This window comes from Rana temporaria, chromosome 6, assembly GCF_905171775.1.
Source record: "Rana temporaria chromosome 6, aRanTem1.1, whole genome shotgun sequence".
NCBI classification, from domain to species: domain Eukaryota; kingdom Metazoa; phylum Chordata; class Amphibia; order Anura; family Ranidae; genus Rana; species Rana temporaria.
Genome location: NC_053494.1, coordinates 208,721,035 through 208,741,272, shown reverse-complemented (window position 1 = coordinate 208,741,272; position 20,238 = coordinate 208,721,035). Strand labels below are relative to the sequence as shown.

General features: G+C 46.5%; 1 protein-coding gene across 2 annotated transcripts in view; it reads right to left on the bottom strand.

The window, feature by feature from the left end:
- Window positions 1–9,541, bottom strand: part of LOC120944227 (angio associated migratory cell protein) — a 36,099-nt gene extending 26,558 nt beyond the window's left edge. The window contains exons 1-3 of one of the 2 annotated variants that reach the window (XM_040358193.1): window positions 9,433–9,541; window positions 5,610–5,797; window positions 1,280–1,432 (exon numbers count right to left, since the gene is read on the bottom strand). In XM_040358193.1, the coding sequence (XP_040214127.1) occupies window positions 1,280–1,432; window positions 5,610–5,757 (301 nt within the window). In that variant the 5' untranslated portion in view covers window positions 5,758–5,797; window positions 9,433–9,541. The remainder of the gene's footprint in view (window positions 1–1,279; window positions 1,433–5,609; window positions 5,798–9,432) is intronic. The other variant, XM_040358194.1, reaches the window with a different exon arrangement.
- Between the last annotated feature and the right edge of the window lie 10,697 nt (window positions 9,542–20,238).

Genomic DNA, 20,238 nt, shown 5'->3' with positions numbered 1-20,238 from the left:
GTAGCGCGAGCTACGGTATGCCGGTCCTAAATTTTTTATCCCCGTACTCACTGTGCTATCGATGATTGAAGAATCCGGGGAATGGGCGTTCCTATGGTGAGAGAAGGTGATTGACGGCCGGCCCTGGCACGTCACGCTTCTCCGGAAATAGCCGAAATAGGCTTGGCTATTCACGGCGCCTGCGCATAGCCTGTGCGCAGGCGCCATGAATAGCCGAGACCTACTCCGGCTGTCTTCGGGGAGCGTGACGTGCCAGAGCCGGCCGTCAATCATCCTCCCTCTCCATAGGCACGCCCATTCCCCGCGGGAGTCGGATTCTTCAATGACAGATAGCACAGTGAGTACGGGGATTAAAAATTTAAGACCGGCATACCGTATGCTCGCGCTACGATGCCGAATGTAATGGTCTAATGATGGAAAGGAGGGTGAACTACCGCTTTAAAGGGGACGTACAGGTACGTCCTTTTGCCCAGAAGTGCCATTCTGTCGACGTATAAGTGCGTGCGGCGGTTGGCAAGCAGTTAAAGGATATTGAACAAAAAAATAAAAATTGTATTTATACAATTGTAATTATAATGTATGGCGAGCTTTAGCCACAAGGTGGGGCAAAACATGTTGGAAGGGCATGGCCTGAATGAAGCTAGGCTGAAGCTGCTTTAACAAGTCGACAGGTCTACAGCCTACAGGTTCACCTTCCAGCAGGACAACAACCCTAAACATACAGCCAGAGCTACAATGGAATGGTTTAGATCAAAGCTTATTCATGTGTTAGAATGGCCCAGTCACAGTCCAGACCTAAATCCCATTGAGAATCTGTAGCAAGGCATGAAAATTGCTGATCACAGACACTCTCCATCCAATCTGGCAGAGCTTGAGATATTCTGCAAAGAAGAATGGGCAAAAATGTCCCTCTCTAGATGTGCAAAGCTGGTAGAGACATCCCCAAAAAGACTCGCAGCTGTAATTGCAGAGAAAGGAGGTTCTACAAAGTATTGACTCCGGGGGGCGCCATACAAATGCCCCCCCCCCCCACACTTTTCACAGATTTATTTGTAAAAAAATGTTGCAAACCATTTATCATTTTCCTTCCACTTCACAATTATGTGACACTTTGTGTTGGTCTATCACATAAAATCCCAATAAAATACATTTATGTTGTTGGTTGTAACATGACAAAATGTGGGAAATTTCAAGGGGTATGAATACTTTTTCAAGGCACTGTGTACGCCGATCTCAGACGCAGGAAGGTCACACAGTTGGTAGGATCTTCATATATTACCTGTATGTTTAGCGTAAGTCAGTTCACTGTCATCATGAGGCTCAGTTCCTTCCTCCACACCTTCATCCTCCGTCTCCCACGCCTCATCGGCCATTTCTCCATCCTCGGGTTCATCCGCAAAATCCACATCTTCCATCTCATCAGCCAGGTCATCTGAGGAACATTATCAATGTAAACTTTTACAGGCATTTGAACCACTTGGTGTATAACCACTTGCCCACCGCCCATAGTCAAAATACGTCATGTTTTTAAAGATGGATATCCCGGTAACGGCAGCAGCTGCTGCCACAACCGAGATATCCATCTCTTCTGTGGGCGGTTCTGTTAATAATGGCGGTCTCCACGGCGGATTCGCCGTTATCGGTGGCAGGAGAGGGCCCCCCCCTCCGCTCTCCCGCGCCCTCCGCCGCTTACCGGAGCCGTTGGTAGCGGCGGAGGGGATCAGGTCCGTTCGGCAGCTGTGTGGGGATGCGAGTGAAGGAAAAATGTCCTTCACCCGTCACCATAGCTCTGCTGGGCGGAAGTGACGTCAAAACGTCAGTCCCGCCCAGCGTCTTAAAGAAACATTTTTTTTTTTGTCATTTGAAAAAAATGACAGTTTCAATTTTTTTTTTCTTTTTTTGCATTGAAGTCTAAATATGAGATCTGAGGTCTTTTTGACCCCAGATCTCATATTTAAGAGGACCTGTCATGCTTTTTTCTATTACAAGGGATGTTTACATTCCTTGTAATAGGAATAAAAGTGATAAATTTTTTTTTTTTTATTTCAGTGTAAAAAATTATAAACAAAATAAAAATAAATAAGAAAAAAAAAAAAAACATTTTTTAAAGCGCCCCGACGAGCTCGCGCGCAGAAGCGAACGCATACGCAAGTAGCGCCCGCATATGAAAACTGTGTTCAAACCACACAAGTGAGGTATCGCCGCGATCGTTAGAGCGAGAGCAATAATTCTAGCCCTAGACCTCCTCTGTAACTCAAAAAATGTAAAAGTTTGACGCCATGCCACGAGCGGGCGCAATTTTTAAGCGTGACATGTTGGGTATCATTTTACTCGGCGTAACATTATCTTTCACAATATATAAAAAAATTGGGCAAAATTTATTGTTGTCTTATTTTTTAGTTCAAAAAAGTTTTTTTCCCCCCCAAAAAAAAGTGCGCTTGTAAGACCGCTGCGCAAATACGGTGTGACAAAAAGTATTGCGATGACTGCCATTTTATTCTCTAGGGTGTTAGAAAAAAATATATATAATGTTTGGGGGTTTTAAGTAATTTTCTAGCAAAAAAAACTGTTTTAGTCTTGTAAACACATAATCTGAAAAACAAGCCCAGTGGGCAAGTGGATAATACGATATAATCATTTTCCTCAGTGCTACATCCCATTTTAGCCCGCTCCAGTCACGTGATCACCTGTGTCAGCCAATGGCGACTGCAGGGGGAGGGTGGAAGAGAGCCGGTAAAGCCTTGAGCAGGGACATCAACTCATGTCCTAGTCGTTGACAGGGCTGCCTCCTCTCCCCCGCAGCTTCTGCTGGACGACACATGACTTGTCCAGAAGGGGCTAAAAATAGATAAGTATATCCGGCTTCATGTACACCCTGCCTACATTTACCATAGCAAAAAAAATAAACTCGATTTTGCTTTTTCCTGCGGTCCAATCTTGAATGCGATTCTTCCGTGTTCCGGTGAGGGAGGTTGAACCTCACTTAACCAATCCCAAAAGCCTATGGCCCGGATTCACAAAGCACTTTCGCCGCCGCGTAAGTGCAAACATGCGCTGTCTTACCTATGCACCGGACTCTGAAACCAAGATACGCCTGAAAATAGGCTTCATCCGACCAACGTAACTTTCCTACGCCGGCGTATATTGGGCGCATATTTACGCTGGCTGCAAGGGGCGCTCCCATTGATTTCCTATTCAAATATGCAAATGAGGGAGATACGTCGATTCACAAACGTACTTGCGCCCGGCGCATAATATACGCGGTTTGCGTAAGTCGTACGTCCGGCGTAAAGTTATTCCCCATATAGGAGGCGCAACCCATGCAAAGGTATGGACCAGGGAACACAGCCGTCGTATTTTACGTCGTTTACGTAGTACGTGAATATGACTAGGTGTAGGTTACGTTCACGTCATAGGCAGGGATTCGACGTATCTTAGGCAGTTGTTTAGATGCGATTCTGAGCATGCGCACTGGGATGCGGACACGGGACAGTGCATGCGCCGTTCATTTTAAGTACTTCTATGGTGCTTGGCCCATCATTAGCATGAGGTCACGCCTCATTAGCATGGCTCACGCCCACTTCCACCTACGCTGGCTTACGCCGAGGAAACCCAGCGTAGATTTGCTAGCGAGTGGGAGCAAGTGCTTTATGAATACTGTGCTTTCCTCTCTGTGCTGCGTCGGCGTAGCGTATATTCGATACGCTACGCCGGCATAAATATGCGCCAATGTATGTGAATCCGGGCCATTGTGTACATGGACACATAGGCTTTCATGGAGTTAAACTTTGCCAAAAAGCTCCTAAACGCGAGTTTAATTTCCATCAGACAAATCCGTGGATTTCTGTCTGAAGGGCGCTGGCGGTGAACTTGTTCTGCATACAGACGGCAGAAATTTTTCAGCCAACATACACAAAACGACATTGTTTTTCAGCACTTTAGCGCCACCCTTTGGGAAACTTCTACTAATGTTGTCTTATGGTTAGCATTGGTGGTTTGGAGCATGCGTGTTTGTACTTTGGATTTTAGTCCGATGGATTTGCGTACACACGATCGCATAATCCGACGGAACACATTTGTTGTCGGACAAGTTGAGAGCATGACCATCTAACATTTGTTGTCAGAAATTCCGACAACAATTGTCCGATGGAGCATACAGACGGTCGGGTTATCCGACAAAACATGTCCATGACACAATTGTTGTCGGAATATCCGATCGTGTGTACGGGCCTCAAAAAAGAAAAAAATATATATATAATATATATTAAAAGCCAGCAGCTACAAATACTGCAGCTGCTGACTTTTAATAAATGGACACTGATCTGTCCAGGGCGCCCGCGATGATAGCAGCCGAAGCCCATCAGTCGCTCGGCTGCCCCCCCCGCCACCATCCTCGGTGAGGGAATCAGGAAGAACAGCCTTGGGGCTTCACTTCCTGGTTCCCTACTGCGCATCCTCACTGGTACCTGCTGTCTTCTGGGAGCTGTGCGTTTGCCAGAAGACAGCGGGGAAGACCGTGAAGGTGCCGGACATGATGTAGGTCACCGCAATGAGCTATGCTAGGAAGTGGGAGCAAATACCTGTATTACACAGGTATCTGCTCCCTCCTCCCCCCTGAAAGGTGCCAAATGTGACAACAGAGGGGGAGATTCCAAAAAGTGGAAGTTCCATTTTTGGGTGGAACTCCACTTTAAGTGTTATGAGAGGGGAAGGAAGCATTTTTTTTTTTTTTTTAACAGCAACTGTTTCATCTTTGCACCTACCAAAAATAATCTATAAGGGCCCTTTCACACTAGTGCGTTTTCGCTGTAAAAATAGCTCTATTAAAACGCTCCCCATGCCCCTCTCCATTGAAATGAATTAAAAACGTGGTAAAAACGCAATAAAATCGCGGTGTTTTACCGCGATTTTAACGCTCCGTTTTTCCGCGTTTTTACAGCGGTTTTTAATTCATTTCAATGGAGGGGGCATGGGGAGCGTTTTATGAGCATTTTAATAGCGCTATTTTTACCGCGAAAACGTGGCAAAAACGCACCAGTGTGAAAGGGCCCTAAGCTCTGTTTTAAAGGGTGATGAGGTCACCTCTTCCACCGTGGAGGAAGTCCCATGTTCCCCAATACCAAGAAGCACAGAGTATTTTGCACCAGTGGAGATGGGCAAAGGAGCAGTTTTTGTCTCAGGAACCTTCCTAGCCAGAGAAAATAGGAAAAGGGTTCTCTCCTGCCCTCAACAGTAAACTACCAGGCCATGGCCTCCAGCCAGCTACAGACCCCCTAATAGACCCCATGCTTCCCAGCGCTCAAAAGGCTTCCTCCCATAAATATCCACAGTGCCCCCCGAGAGCCCTCAACCCCCCCACAGGGTGCCTGAACTTCTCACAGGGTCACCGAGCCTGCTGCAGAGTCTCCAGCCCCCAATTTCAAAAAGTGCCCCACAGTGCCTCCCAACCTCTCACAGTGCATCCCAACCTCTCACAGTGCCCCTGCAAAGCTGCCAGCTTGCTCCAGAAAACCGTATCCCTGGCAGATCCACCAAGTCCCCTCAACTCCCTCCAGAACCCCCATCCCACCCCCCCACACAATCCATCCAGAATTTAGTAAGGAAAGTACCTGGGTTTGGTTCTGCATCATTCAGCTCGAGAACTTCAATGATCTCTTCATCTTCGTGAAAGGCGACATCCGCACCAGCAGGACCTTCCTCTGGCTCTGGGTTTGGTGGCGCCGGCCCTCCAGCATCACCGCCACCGGCTCCCTCCATTGCCTTGCGAGCGCCGGGACACAGGGTGGCAGAGTCTAAACTGAAAAAGATCAATGAGATCAGAAGAAAATATCAACTTTTTTAAAATACAGCAAAGCGGTGAAGATCCCAGGAGGTCCAAGCTGGTCACTACAGACAACCGAAGAACTGCCAAACACGGCAACTGCGCTAAAGTCAGAAAATTAAATTCAATTTAAAGCTGAACTCTGGGATAAGTCATGCGTAGAGAAGTCACTCTTCTTAAATCTCGGTGTGCTTTGTGTATTTCTTCCAGATCTGTGCAGTAATCCAGTGTGAGACTTTCCCTCTAAAAGGCGAGCTTAGCCACATCCCTCCAACCTTCAAAATTGGTCCATGAGGCCAGGCAAGGTAAGCTTGGCCCCACCCCTCCTGAGGCCACCCTTTATCCTATACAAGGCAAGCTTGGTCCCACCCCTCCTGCCCCCCAGTTGGCTCATGAGGCCACCCTTTATACTATACATAGTCCATGGATTCCACCACCCATAACCTTTCAGCAAACGCTCACCCAAGTTTCTGAACAGATCCCTTTTGATGCCACCAAGGTATGCCATACCTTGGCAGAAGCAGGCGTTGTATCCACGCTGGTTGCTTCTGTGGACAGGTGTATTTTATACAGGTAACAAGCTGAGATTAGGAGCACTCGCTTTTAAAGAGAGAGTGCTCCTAATCTCAGCTTGTTACCTGTAAAGAAGACACCTGGGAGCCAGAAATCTTGCCGGTTGATAGGGGATCATATACTTATTTCACTCATTAACCACTTCACCCCCCGTACCATATTGCTGCCCAAAGACCAGAGCACTTTATGCAACTCGGCACTGCGTCGCTTTAACTGACAATTGCGCGGTCGTGCGACATGGCTGCCAAACAAAATCGGCGTCCTTTTTTCCCCCCACAAATAGAGCTTTCTTTTGGTGGTATTTGATCACCTCTACGGTTTTTAGTTTTTGTGCTATAAACAAAAATAGAGCGACAATTTTTTAAAAAAAATTAACATTTCTTACTTTTTGCTATAATAAATTTCCCCCAAAAATATATAAAAAAAGTTCTTTTTCCCTCAGTTTAGGCCGATACGTATTCTTCTACATATTTTTCGTAAAAAAAAAAAAAAAAAAAAAAAAATCGCAATAAGCGTTTATTGATTGGTTTGCGCAAATGTTATAGCGTTTACAAAATAGGGGGTAGTTTTATGGCATTTTATTAATATTTTTTTTTTACTAGTAATGGCGGCGATCACGTTTTTTTTTTCAGTACTGCGACATTATGGCGGACACTTCGGACACATTTTTGGGACCATTGGCATTTTTATAGCGATCAGCGCTATAAAAATGCATTGGATTACTATAAAAATGCCACTGGCAGGGAAGGGGTTAACACTAGGGGGCGGGGAAGGGGTTAAGTATGTTCCCTGGGTGTGTTCTAATTGTAGGGGGGGTGGCCTCACTAGGGGAAATTACTGATCTTCTGTTCATACGTTGTATGAAGAGAGGATCAGCATCCCCCCCCCCACCAGGACCGGGAGCTGTGTGTTTACACACACAGCTCCCGGTCCCCGCTCTGTAACGAGCAATCACGGGTGCCCAGCGGCGATCACGCCCGCCACGCGCACGGGAGTCGGGGGCAGGCCTGGATTTCCCACAAGACCACTGAGGCCAGGCCTTGGGGCGGCAGTGGCATGGAGTCCCCCGACGCCCGGAACATACAGTTAGGGCGGTAAGTTATGGGGGGAATCCACTCGCTCGTTAACAAGTGATTGCGGCAATGTCACCGAAATCACTTGTAAAATATGTGCTCTCTCTGCTGGCTCTGTCTTCGGGACACCGTCCCCGTCCCCCCCGGCCACCGAGTCTGTCTCCTGTCCCTGCTGCCAATGTACACAGTGAGAGGGGAGGGCTGTGCTCTTCCCATCTCAGCTGTGACAGGAGTTCTAGCACAGTGCTAGGACTCCTGTTTTGGAGGTGACAGGGTCAATAAAGAGAACCTGTCACCTACAATTTCTATCACACAGGGAATTGTTTTCTCCTGTGTGAAAGCAAAAAAGTTAAGTGAAAAAAAATAATAATTAAAATAAAATAAAAAAGTAAAGAATAAAAAAAATAAGAAGAAAAATAATGAGAAAATGATACACAAACTAGTGCCGTCAAGCGATTAAAATTTTTAATCGCGATTAATCGCATTAATGTCATAGTTAACTCACGATTAATCGCGCGATTAAGGCGGTTCACCCTTTAAAACATTTTTTTTTTGTTTTCTTATTTATTTTTATTTTTTTTATAATATTAAATTGTGTTTTTTTATTTTTTTACATTTTGATCACTTTTATTGCTGTCACAAGGAATGTAAACATCCCTTGTGACAGTAATAGGTGGTGACAGGTACTCTTTATGGAGGGATCGGGGGTCTAAAAGACACCCGAGCCCTCCTTTGCACTTCAAAGTATTCAGATCGCCGAAAACGGCGATTGTGAATACTGTGTACTTTTTTAAATCCGGCGCCATTGGCAGCCGAGAAACCCGGAAGTGACGTCATGACGCCGCTTCCGTGGTTTCAATGCGGAGACTGAATCAAGGCCGTTTACGGCTTAGTGTCAGTCTCCAACCTGGACACAGAAGGCGGCGGATGGAGGATCCGGTCTCCCGGTGGGACGGGAGGCCCGGTCAGAGCGGCGAAAGGCGGCGGGAGGGGGGGGGATGTCCCCTTCCGCTCCTGCGGCATAACAACTGAGCGGCTTTTAGCCGCATCGTTTGTTATGTTTGGATAGCTGATCGCCCGCTCTAAACAACGGTACAGGGATGATCCCCGTATTACCCCTGAACGCCGCCTCGTTAATCGCGCGATAAAAAAATTGACGGCGTTAACATGGGTTTGCGTTAACGCCGTTAATAGCGCGTTTAACTGACAGCACTAACAAAAACGTTAAAAAGTAAGCGACAAGCTACAAATAAATAAAAAAAGTGATAAAGTAAAAAAACAAACAAAACATATTTGATCTAACCGTGCCGCACATTCTCTGTTGATTTGGGGGGGGGGGGGGGTTCTGTTGGCGGGGAGGGGGTGCATTGTGGAACCTGGCCTTGGGGCGGCAGGGAGAGCAAATCCGGCCCTGGTCGGGGGCGAGAGCGCGACCCTAGTGGCCTGCGCGAGAGCCGACGTAGAGCTACGGGCTCTCGCGCAGGGGAACCGACTTGCCGCCGCAATATGACGGTGGGCAGTCGGCAAGCAGTTAAAATGCAAATCAATTTATAACTTTTTTTTTTCCTAAATGTGTTTTTCTGGATATTTTTGTTCCGTCTCTCGCTGTTAAAATAAACCGACCAATAAAATGATAGACTAATAATTTTCTTTGTCAGCGGGCAAATCAGCAGGGGGGGGGGGGGTCAAATACTTTTTTCTCTCACTTTATATACCATAGTGTGTGTGTGTGTGTGTGTGTATATATATATTACACACTTATATACTAACACACTTATACACACATTATCACACCCACACTGAAGTCACCAGGAGCCCCCCCATAGCAGTAAGTTGTCACCCGGGTGTCTCAGTCTGGGGCCCCTCTGATACCTCCTCCAGGAAGCCCCACACACACGGTCCCCATAGGTAGGTAGACACCTCCCCCACCCCACACGTGTCCCCCCTGGCCACCAGCTCACTCACCTGTCACTGGACGGCTCAGCTGGGCCCCGGATACTTCCCCTCCCCCCTCTGTGTGGCCCCCTTTCGCACTCTGACACACGTGGGCACTCCTGGAAGGGTGACGTCGCCTGGTCACGTGACTGGGAGGAGGCGGCGAGCAGAGACCGAATCACGTGACCCAACTCAGGAAATCAGAGCGAAAAGCTGATAGGGAGAACTTTAACTCCCAGAATGCACCTTTCCCGCTGTAAACAGGAAGTGACGCTGCGGATGCGCCGGAAGAAGAGTCCAGTGGGGGGGGGGAAAGATGGCGGCGCCCTGTAGCAGGATGTTGGTGTCAGGGAGATTGTGGAGTGGTTTAGGTGAGGACGTTGTGTGATGTATATTGTGTAGTCCTGCCTGGTGGTGTATGAGGCAGATACCTACCAACTTACATACTCATATATGACAGGAGGGGTTTCAGGTGTCTGGGAAGCTCCTGACCTGTATTAGTAGACATGTCTGTGTCCTCTGACAACAAAGAGAACCTGTCACTATTTTCTTGGGGTTTTGCTGTGGAAGTGTATTATGTCCAGACAGGAGTTTTCTTTAGTCTTTCATGATGTTCTGTTTCAGATTCAAACACCCTTTTATGCATTGACACGTCTCCATAGAGCCAGTCTGTGCGGACAGGAGGGCCGCAACTAACCATTATTTTCATTATCGATTAGTTGGATGATTATTGTTTCAATTAATCGGATAATAACCTTAAAAAAAGTGTGGTGCACAATTTAGTTAAAGCGGTGGTTCCCCCTTAAAAACAACTTTTTTTTATTCCACTGCCCCCCCACATTCCATCACGATTAAGGCACATATTTTTTTTTTTCCTGCTGTACATACCTTACTACAGCATATTCACCCGTGCATCCGGGTTGCGAGTCCCGCGGGAGTGGGCGTTCCTCACATGCTGTTGATTGACGTTTTGCCCAAAAACGAGCTCTCCCCCCGTCGCGTAAGCCGCGTCACGATTGGCGAAAGGAGCCGAACGGCGATGCGCAGTATAGCGCCGACTCGCCGTTCGGCTCCTTTCGCCAACCGTGACGCGGCTTACGCGCCGGGGGGAGAGCTCGTTTTTGGGCAAAACGTCAATCAACAGCATGAGAGGAACGCCCACTCCCGCGGGACTCGCAACCCGGATGCACGGGTGAATATGCTGTAGTAAGGTATGTACAGCATGAAAAAAAAAAATATGTGCCTTAATCGTGATGGAATGTGGGGGGGCAGTGGAATAAAAAAAAGTTGTTTTTAAGGGGGAACCACCGCTTTAATATGTAAAGTAAAAACAAAAAAGGCAAATTATTCTTAAATATCTCTAGGCAGTAGGGTGACCACATTTCTAAACTACCATTCAGGGACACCCCCCTTCCCAAAAATCAGCTTGTGCTGTAACGAATTATAGCACAGTGATTGGACACAAGAGGCGGGATTTATGATTTCTCCAATCACAAGCAGGGGGCGGGGATTGTGCTCCTCCAGACATTCCCAACCAGGACAAGTACTGTCAGTGAGTAAAGCGGTGATGTGGCGGCCTTTTTTGGGGGCATCAGATTGTCCCTGGGGGGTGGCTGTGTCAGTTTCATTCCGGGACACTGTGTTGTCCTGGAATGAATGTGCCCGGGACAGACCTGCAAAATGTGGGACTGTCCCGGGCAATCTGGGACACGTGGTCACCATACTATGCAGTGTTAAATATAAAATAACCAACTACAGTGTATGGTTACAAAATCTCCAATCCACTTTGAGAATAACAGACAAAAGAGTTATACTGTATATACTATTAAAAGGAGATATATATATATATATATATATATATATATATATATATTATAAAAGGAGATATATACTGTATACAGTATTAGAGGAGAGCTATACTATTACAGGAGATATATATACTGTATATAGTTACTATAAGAGGAGATATATACTGTATACACTATTATCTGAGCTCTGCAAACTCAGAAAGCTATTTAACCGCTTGACCTCCAGAGGATTTACCCCCCCCCCCTTTTTTTGCTATACGGCACTGTGCTACTTTAAAGCGGAAGTAAACCCATCGATTTAACAGTTTCAAAAAGCAGTTACATTTCCGGCATGCCCGGATTGCTAACTGTCACATTGGTTGTGCTCTCAACCAAACTGTCAAACCATCCAATGGCTGGTGTCATAACTGATCACATGTGCAGCATCATGGCAGTTGAAGATTAAACATAGGCCAAGATGGCAGCTTCCTTGCCTGAAAATTATTGGTGGGTTTACTTACACTTTAACTGATAATTGCACGGTCATGCAACACTGTACCTAAATAAAATTGACATCCTTCTTTCCCCACAAATCAAGCTTCCCATTTATTTTTTTATTATGTTTATTGTAAGTTTTTGAGATGGTTGTACAGAACAGAGCCAATTGGGGCATACCCAGGCTCAATTACATAACAAAAAAGAAAAACGATGAAAATAACCTAACTAAACCAAAGCAAACTAATACTATCAAAATAAATTGGTACGCTCTAACCACCAGTGAAGGCCGGAAATAATAGGAATCCTACCAATCGATCCTCTTCCTAGACATCCTACAGATCTTGACTTCTGGAATGATAAAATACACCCTCTCCCAGATCAGACAGCAGGAGCGACTTCCCCCGAGTAGAACATAAATGTAGAGGTCCACCACCAGTGACAATTTTGAAGAAAAAAACAATATTTTTTTACATTCTGCTACGAAACATATCCAATAAAAAAAAAAAAAAAAAAGATATTCCCTTACTCCCGATTGTATCTATAGGATAAGAAGTGAAGGGACGCCATCCTATTGAGACACAGATTGCAAAAAAAAAAACTTTTGGCTTTAGAAAAAATGTACTTATTAAAAAAATAAAATAAATGAAAGGTGATTTTTTTTTTTGTTTTGTTTTTGTAGGCATGTTTCAAGGTGCAGGAGGAAGAGTCGCCACTTTATTGCCATCAGGAGCTCCTAATGTCAAAACGCTACACACCAGGTCACCTCAGCAGGGAAAAGCTGAAAAGCACGACCCCGGGTACACTGGCGGCTTCTATGTTGGGGGTGTGAAAGGGCGCAACCCCATGAAAACAGTGGGCATTGCATGGTAAGACAAACCACAGAAGGTGACATCCATCCAAATGGGATGTTTGTTAAGGTGAAAGTGACTGTAAAGGGTTAAAATATGTTTTTAAAATAACACACATGGGATACTTACCTGTAGCCCCCGATACTCCTCTTCTCTGGTCTTCCGCGAGCGCTACTGGCTCCTCCCCCACATTGAGTGCCACAAGAACCTGCTTGCTATGGGGGTACTCCTGTGGGCTCACTCTCGAGCCATGCACTGTGTGCATATTGTAATGAATTTGCAGTGTGTGTCCCCCCCCCCCCCTCTTTTACTTGCCTTTTATGCATGTGTTAGTGCATTTATATGCACTTACATGTGTTTAGATGTATTTCGCTGGAAAAAACTAGAGTGGTTAAAAAAACATTGCAGTTAGGGCTTGTTCACACCATGAGGCGTGTCCAAGCTTGCATGTTTTTTTTGGGGGGGGGGGGTTTGCACAATCTTAGGCAGCCCATTAATTTCAATGGGATGTCCTACATTCTTGAAACTTGCAAAAGTCTAAACGCAAACCATACGTTTTGGTTGGCACATAAGCGCGCATTTTTTCCAGATGCGTGTGGGTACCATTTAGAATTAATGGCACCTACGCTTATCTGTAAAAGGCGACGCAATTTCATGCGATGTGGAAAACCGCGTAATTTTTCACATTTCCGCACCGCACTGGGTGTGAATGGGTCCTGACTGTGCGTGTGTTCTGGATGTGTTTTAAAAGGTTTACAGTAGGGTTTTCCCGATACTGATACTAGTATCGGTATCAGGACCGATACCAAGCATTTGCCCAAATACTTGTACTTGGGCAAATGCTCCCGATGCTTCACCCGATACTTGTACTGTCGGCGGTGACCAGTGCGTGGGGAAGTTACAAGCACCGATCACCGCTGATTTTAAAGCAGCTGAAAGCTGCCGTGTTTCTCGTGTATGCCGCCGCGTTTCTCTCCCCTTCCGTGCTCCTCCTCCACCCCCTGGAAATGTCAGGATGGAGAGCGGGGTAGGAGCCGGTAAATCCGGCTCCTTACTGCTCCGAATGGACAGAGTCAGTGATCACTGACTCTGTCCATTCACATAACTGAAACATCGTAACCTGTGTTTACAATGTTTCAGTTTATGAATGAAGAGGTCCCAAAAATGTGTCAAAATTGTCCGAAGTGTCCTTCCATAATGTGGCAGTCACGAAAAAAATCGCTGATCGGCACCATTAGTAGTAAAAAAAATAAATAAAACTATCCCCTATTTTGTAAACGCTATAAATTTTGCACAAACCAATCGATAAATGCTTATTGTGAATTTTTTTGGGGGATATTTATTATAGCAAAAAGTAAAAAATATTGCATTTTTTTCAAAACTGTCGCTCTATTTTTGTTTATAGCGCAAAAAATAAAAAACGCAGAGGTGATCAAATACCACCAAAAGAAAGCTCTATTTGTGGGGAAAAAAGGACGCCAATTTTGTTTGGGAGCCACGTCGCACGACCGCGCCATTGTCTGTTAAAGCGACGCAGTGCTGAATTGTAAAAACCCCTTGGGTCATTTAGCAGCATATTGGTCCGGTCCTTAAGTGGTTAAGTCAAATTTTAAAATTAGTTTTAGTGTAAAGTATTTCATAGTTTTCATAATCGATTAGTTGGCCGATTATTGATTCGATTAATCGGATAATAGCCTTTAAAAAGAAAAAAAAATTTTTTTAAAATGTTTTGGGCCAATTTTGTTGTTGGGCAGATTACAAAACACAAATTGCGGCAAAAACACAGTGCATGCTTTTCTGCAGCTTCTCCATTGAAGTATATTGAACCAAAAAAAACAAAATGGCACCGTTTTGCGTTAAAAAGTCCCCGCCCCTTTCCAAATACGCCGCAGCTGAAAAAAAATCATGGATGTGAACGTGTCCCATAGGAAAACATGTAAATGAACTGTAAAAAGTACCAAAACACAGAGGTGTGACCCGGCCTGAGATGTTTAGTAACATAATGGGGGTTAAAAAATTAAAAAGAAGTACAAAGAGCAAATCGCTACTGTAAGGGGTTCATTTTTTTTACTGTGGGACAGTAAAAGTAATATTTACAGTAGCGATTTGCTTTTTCCCTGTTCGTCTTTCAGGACAGGTACTGTAGAGAGACACAGGCTCCTCCCCTCACAGGAAACACCGCCTTCCAATTAAGAATTTAAGCCTCATCCTCCCTCAGCTCCTCAGTTTATGGTGTTTCCTCCGGAGGGGAGACACCGCTGGGGGCCAAGGGCCAGACAGCTGGGGAAGCTGAGGCCAGTTTTCCTGAGAGGGGGGACCTGTTCTCCCTGGGCTCAGGGCTATTTTTTAAACGCATGGCGTCCTGGTTGACTGGGGAAGTCACTTACCCAGGACATCGCCGTGTAGCGTCCCGCGGACATTCCTGGGGTGGATTCAGCCGCGGAGGCCTATTCACTCAACGCACAGGGGTGGCGCTGCAGGCGGGGTGCACGCTCCCTGTGAGATTTCACAGTCGGCCAGGAGCTGGGCCGGACCGGATGACGAGTGACGTCAGTTCCGGGGGGGGCGGGCACTTCCGCCGGATACGCGTCACTGGTCCCGGACGCTGCAGTGTGAAAAGGCCTGACGCTGGGCTGGTGCGGCCTCTCTCTTCTCAGCCGTAGGGTCGGCGTTTTGACAGGCAGTCGCGACCACATTCCTCAGCGAGATGTCGGAAGCAGAGGCTTCCCGTGCACCTCCGGATGACGACAGCACCAGCCACTCTAAGGTAAGGAGAACCCTGGGGTGGTGTTCCCTTATCATGTTGTACAGCTTCACTGGTGATTTTTTTGTTTTCCTGGTGGTCGGGGAGTTTGTTAGTGTAGTGTGTCTGGAACCCTGGTGGTGGTTGGTCCTAGAACACTCCTGGTGGTTACCTGTGTTATGCGCTGGTCTCTCTTTTAATCTAGCCTCCACTTTCTTCTGTGTTTTTCAGAAATCCACAGAAAAATCAGCCCACAGCAGGAAGAAATGCCCTTCCTGCAGATCTTCACTTAGTGAGAGTTGGAACAAAGCACTTTGCAGGAGATGTATTGAGGGGCTGGTTAAAGAAAGGGAGGCAGAGCAGGCATCTGAATTAGCAGCTTCTATGAAAGAGCTTTCTGGCACCTTTCAATCGTTTAAAGATATTTTTGCTAATTTTCAATTGCCCCAAAGCAGCCCTTCTGTAGCGCAACAGGTAATTCCACCGAATCCTGAGGTTCTTCCCTCTGGGAGTAGAGAGAAACCTGCGGATATCAGAGAGGATGCTGAGGAGGAGCAAGACAGTGCCGCTTCTAGCTCCCAAGAGGAGTCAGATAGTGAGAAGACAGAGGCAGGGTCCTCAAAGGTCTCTCGCTACAAGCTTTCCCTTGAAGAGGTGGAAGAGTTATTGGAAACTATCCACGCTACTTTAGGGATAGTTGAGGAGAAAAAGACACTGTCACTCCATGACCAGATGTACAGTGGTTTGGGAGAACAAAAGAAAAGGGTTTTTCCAGTCCATGAAGTACTGGTCAATGCCATCAAAAAAAGAATGGCAGGACCCAGAGAGGAAACCTTTCTTCTCAAACTCTTTGAAGAGGAGGTTTCCTTTTTCTGAAGAGGAGGCTTCAGTGTGGAACAAATCCCCCAAACTAGATGCCGCCTTTTCGCAGGTATCCCGACATACGGACTTGGCGTTTGAGGACATGGGGGTCCTTTCAGACCCCATGGACAGGCGGATGGATTCGCTATTAAAAAAGTCCTGGGATGCTTCCCAGGGGAACCTTAAGCCAGCTATGGCAGCAACAGTGGTGGCCCGTAATTTAGAGCATTGGCTCTTACAAATTAAGGCACATATTGAGGCCGGAACGCCAAAAGAGACTATACTTTCCTCTTTTCCAACTTTACTGAGTGGCGTACGGTATGTAGCGGACGCCTCAGCAGAGTCAATCCGCATGTCTGCCAGATCTGCAGCTCTATCTAATTCTGCAAGAAGAGCTCTCTGGCTCAAGACATGGCAGGGGGATAGCGCCTCAAAGGTTAAATTGTGCGGGATCCCCCTTACAGGAGACTTATTATTTGGGCCAGGCTTGGAGGCTGTCTTAGATCGTACAGCCGACAAGAAGAAGGCTTTCCCCTTAAAGAAAAAATTTGGGGGACAGACAAAGAAAAAATTCTGGACCCAAAAGAAGGTGGAAGTCCCCAAACCTGAGGGAAAGAAAAAGTTTTGGGGACCAAAAGGGAAAGGCCGTGCCGGGGCACTTTTTTCGTGCTCCTGAACAGCCCCAAAAACCTCAATGACGGAGTCAAGGTGGGAGGAAGGTTGGGGGCCTTTCTCCCACAATGGGAGACGATCACCAGCAACCAATTTGTGCTGGGGATCATAAGGAGAGGGTACAGACTAGAGTTCTCAAGTCCCCCCCCATCCAGACTCTTAGTCACCAATTTGCCCCAATGCAAAGAGAAATCTGTGGCTCTGATCTCCTCTCTTCAGGAGTTGGAGGATCAGGAGGTGGTAGTTCGGGTTCCATCGGAGGAGATAGGAAAGGGCTTCTACTCCCACATATTTGTGGTCCGCAAGCCTTCAGGGAAATTCAGGCTTATACTGAATTTAAAACCTCTAAACACCTCGGTCACGTACAAACGGTTTCGGATGGATTCCATCTATTCCGTGAGGACACTCCTCCTTCCGAACTGCTTCATGGCATCCATAGATTTAAAGGATGCCTACCTACACATCCCAATAGCGGAATGCCATCAGAGATTTCTCAGACTGGCCGTGAGGTCCAGAGAGGGGATGTTTCACCTGCAATTCAAAGCACTCCCCTTCGGGCTCTCCTCTTCCCCCCGCATATTCACCAAAGTGATGGTGGAGGTACTAGCCTTTCTACGTCTCAAGGGCATCCTGGTGATAGCTTACCTGGACGATCTGCTATTCTTTGCAGACTCTCCGACACGGTTGTCCCAGGACCTCCAGGTTGCAAAGGGGATTCTGGAGAACCTAGGTTGGTTACTCAATCTGGAAAAATCCAGCCTGACACCCTCCCAAAGAGTCACTTTTCTGGGATATGTACTGGACTCAACCAGACAGATGACTTTTCTCCCAATAGAAAAAGTTCAGAAGGTGGACAACGTAATATCACTTCTTCAGAGCAGTTGCCAGCTTCCGATAAGGAAAGTCATGTCAGCTCTGGGGTTATTAACATCTTGTCTTCCTGCAGTGCAGTGGGCGGGTCTGCATTTCCGACCTCTACAACTGTTCATACTGAACATTTGGGACCACAAACCGGAATCCTTGGATTCCCTGATATCCATACCGGTTCACATCAAGAGGTCCCTTTGGTGGTGGAGGAAGGGGGCGAACCTTTTACAGGGCCTGGATTGGATCTCCCCGATTTCCAGAACAGTGACAACAGATGCCAGTGGCTCCGGTTGGGGAGCACACCTGGACTCCCTTCTGACACAGGGTCGCTGGGCAAAAGAGGACTCGCAAAAATCTTCGAATTGGAGAGAACTAAAAGCGATAGAGTTAGCCCTCAAAGCCTTTCAGAAGGAGCTGCAGGGACAGCATGTTCGAATCAGGACAGACAACTCCTCGGCAGTAGCTTATGTCAACAAGCAGGGGGGCACCAGGAGCAAGTCCTTATGGGATCTGACAAAATCTATTCTCATATGGGCGGAGGCCAATGTCTTGTCCCTCTCAGCCATACATCTGAAGGGAGAATTAAATCAGGTCGCAGACTTCCTCAGCAGGAAGAAACTGAGGGAGGGCGATTGGGTTCTGAATCAGGAAGTTTTCAGAGCGATCACTCAAAGATGGGGTCTTCCGGAGGTGGATTTATTCGCCTCAAGAGAAAATGCCAAAACTCGGCTCTTTTTTTCCCTAAACAGATGGGATGGAGCTCTGGCGGTGGACGCTCTGGCCCAAACCTGGAAGTTCTCCAGGTGTTATGCTTTCCCCCCTCCGGTTCTAATACCAGCAGTCCTGAGGAAACTGCAGGGGGAGAACACAACACTCATTCTCATCGCACCTCATTGGCCCAGGAGACCATGGTTCTCTATCCTAAAAAATCTATCGATAGAATCTCCTTGGATTCTACCAATTCGGGAGGATCTCCTTTTGCAGGGTCCAATCTGCTGCCCGCAGGTAGAGAGATGGAACCTGGCAGCCTGGCTTCTGAGGAAGAGCTGCTGAGGGGCAAAGGGTTTTCAGAACGCTTGGTTGAAACACTCCTAAGCTGTAGAAAGAAGGAGACGCAAGCCATTTACCAAAAAGTGTGGAAACGGTTTAACATCTGGTGTGCAGAAAGCTCATTCAGTGTCAACAGCTCTGTGGCTGTTTTAGAATTTCTTCAAGCTGGAGCTGATAAAGGGTTGGCAACTAGCACGCTGAAGGGTCAGGTGTCAGCGCTAAGTGTATTTTTTGAAAAACAACTAGCATTTGACCCTTGGGTCTCTAGATTTTTTAAGGCTTTGAGTAGACGGAGACCTGTTAAAACCTCCAACTTCCCAGTTTGGGATCTCTCATTGGTTCTTCAAGCCTTTACAGTAGAACCATTTGAGCCTTTAGACAAATGTAGTTTAAAAGTGATCACTCTCAAAACAGTGTTTTTAGTAGCGATCACTACTGCCAGGAGAGTGAGCGAACTCGAGGCCCTATCTATTAGGGTCCCCTTTTTTTCAAGTTTTTCCGGATCGCATCATTTTTAAGACAGATCCGGCTTTTCTACCAAAGGTAGCTTCTAAGTTTCACAGAAGTCAAGAAATAACATTGCCTTCTTTTTGTTCAAATCCTGTGAGGGAACAGGAACACAAGTTTCACAACCTAGATGTTAGGAGGTGTGTCCTACAATACTTGGATTACACAAGTCAGTTCAGGAAAGCTGATTCACTATTTGTTTTGTTTTCTGGGTCCAAGAAAGGGTCTAGGGCTTCTAGACGCACGATAGCCAGGTGGTTAAGGGCAGCCATCGTTCTAGCCTATTCTTCTAGGGGAGTAGAGCCTCCACAGGGTATCAAGGCTCATTCCACCAGGGCAGTAGCAACTTCCCAAGCAGAGTGTGCTGGTGCTTCCCCGGAGCAGATCTGCAAGGCTGCAACATGGTCTAGTTTCTCAACGTTTGTAAAACATTACAGACTGGACCTACTTTCAACCAAAGACCAGGCTTTTGGACGCAAAGTACTGCAAGCAGTTGTCCCACCCTAGGGTAAGGTGCTCGCTTATCCTCTCTACAGTACCTGTCCTGAAAGACGAACAGGGAAAAACGGGGTTACTTACCGGTAACATCCCTTTTCCTGGAGTCTTTCAGGACAGCACTGGTACCCACCCTCTTTTGTTGTAGGGGATATTATGGAAACTCATCAGACGAGGCCGTCAGGTAAGATGTAATTTTATACTTTTATGACGTGTTCTTGTGTCTCCCCAGCTGGCCGGAGGTACTCTGGAAAAAACTGAGGAGCTGAGGGAGGATGAGGCTTAAATTCTTAATTGGAAGGCGGTGTTTCCTGTGAGGGGAGGAGCCTGTGTCTCTCTACAGTACCTGTCCTGAAAGACTCCAGGAAAAGGGATGTTACCGGTAAGTAACCCCGTTTTTTGTACTATAAAGGGCTAATTTTTGTTTTTTTTTAACCCCATTATGTTACTGGCCGATTAATCGATTATGAAAATTGTAATCGATTAATTTTATAATCGATTAGTTGTT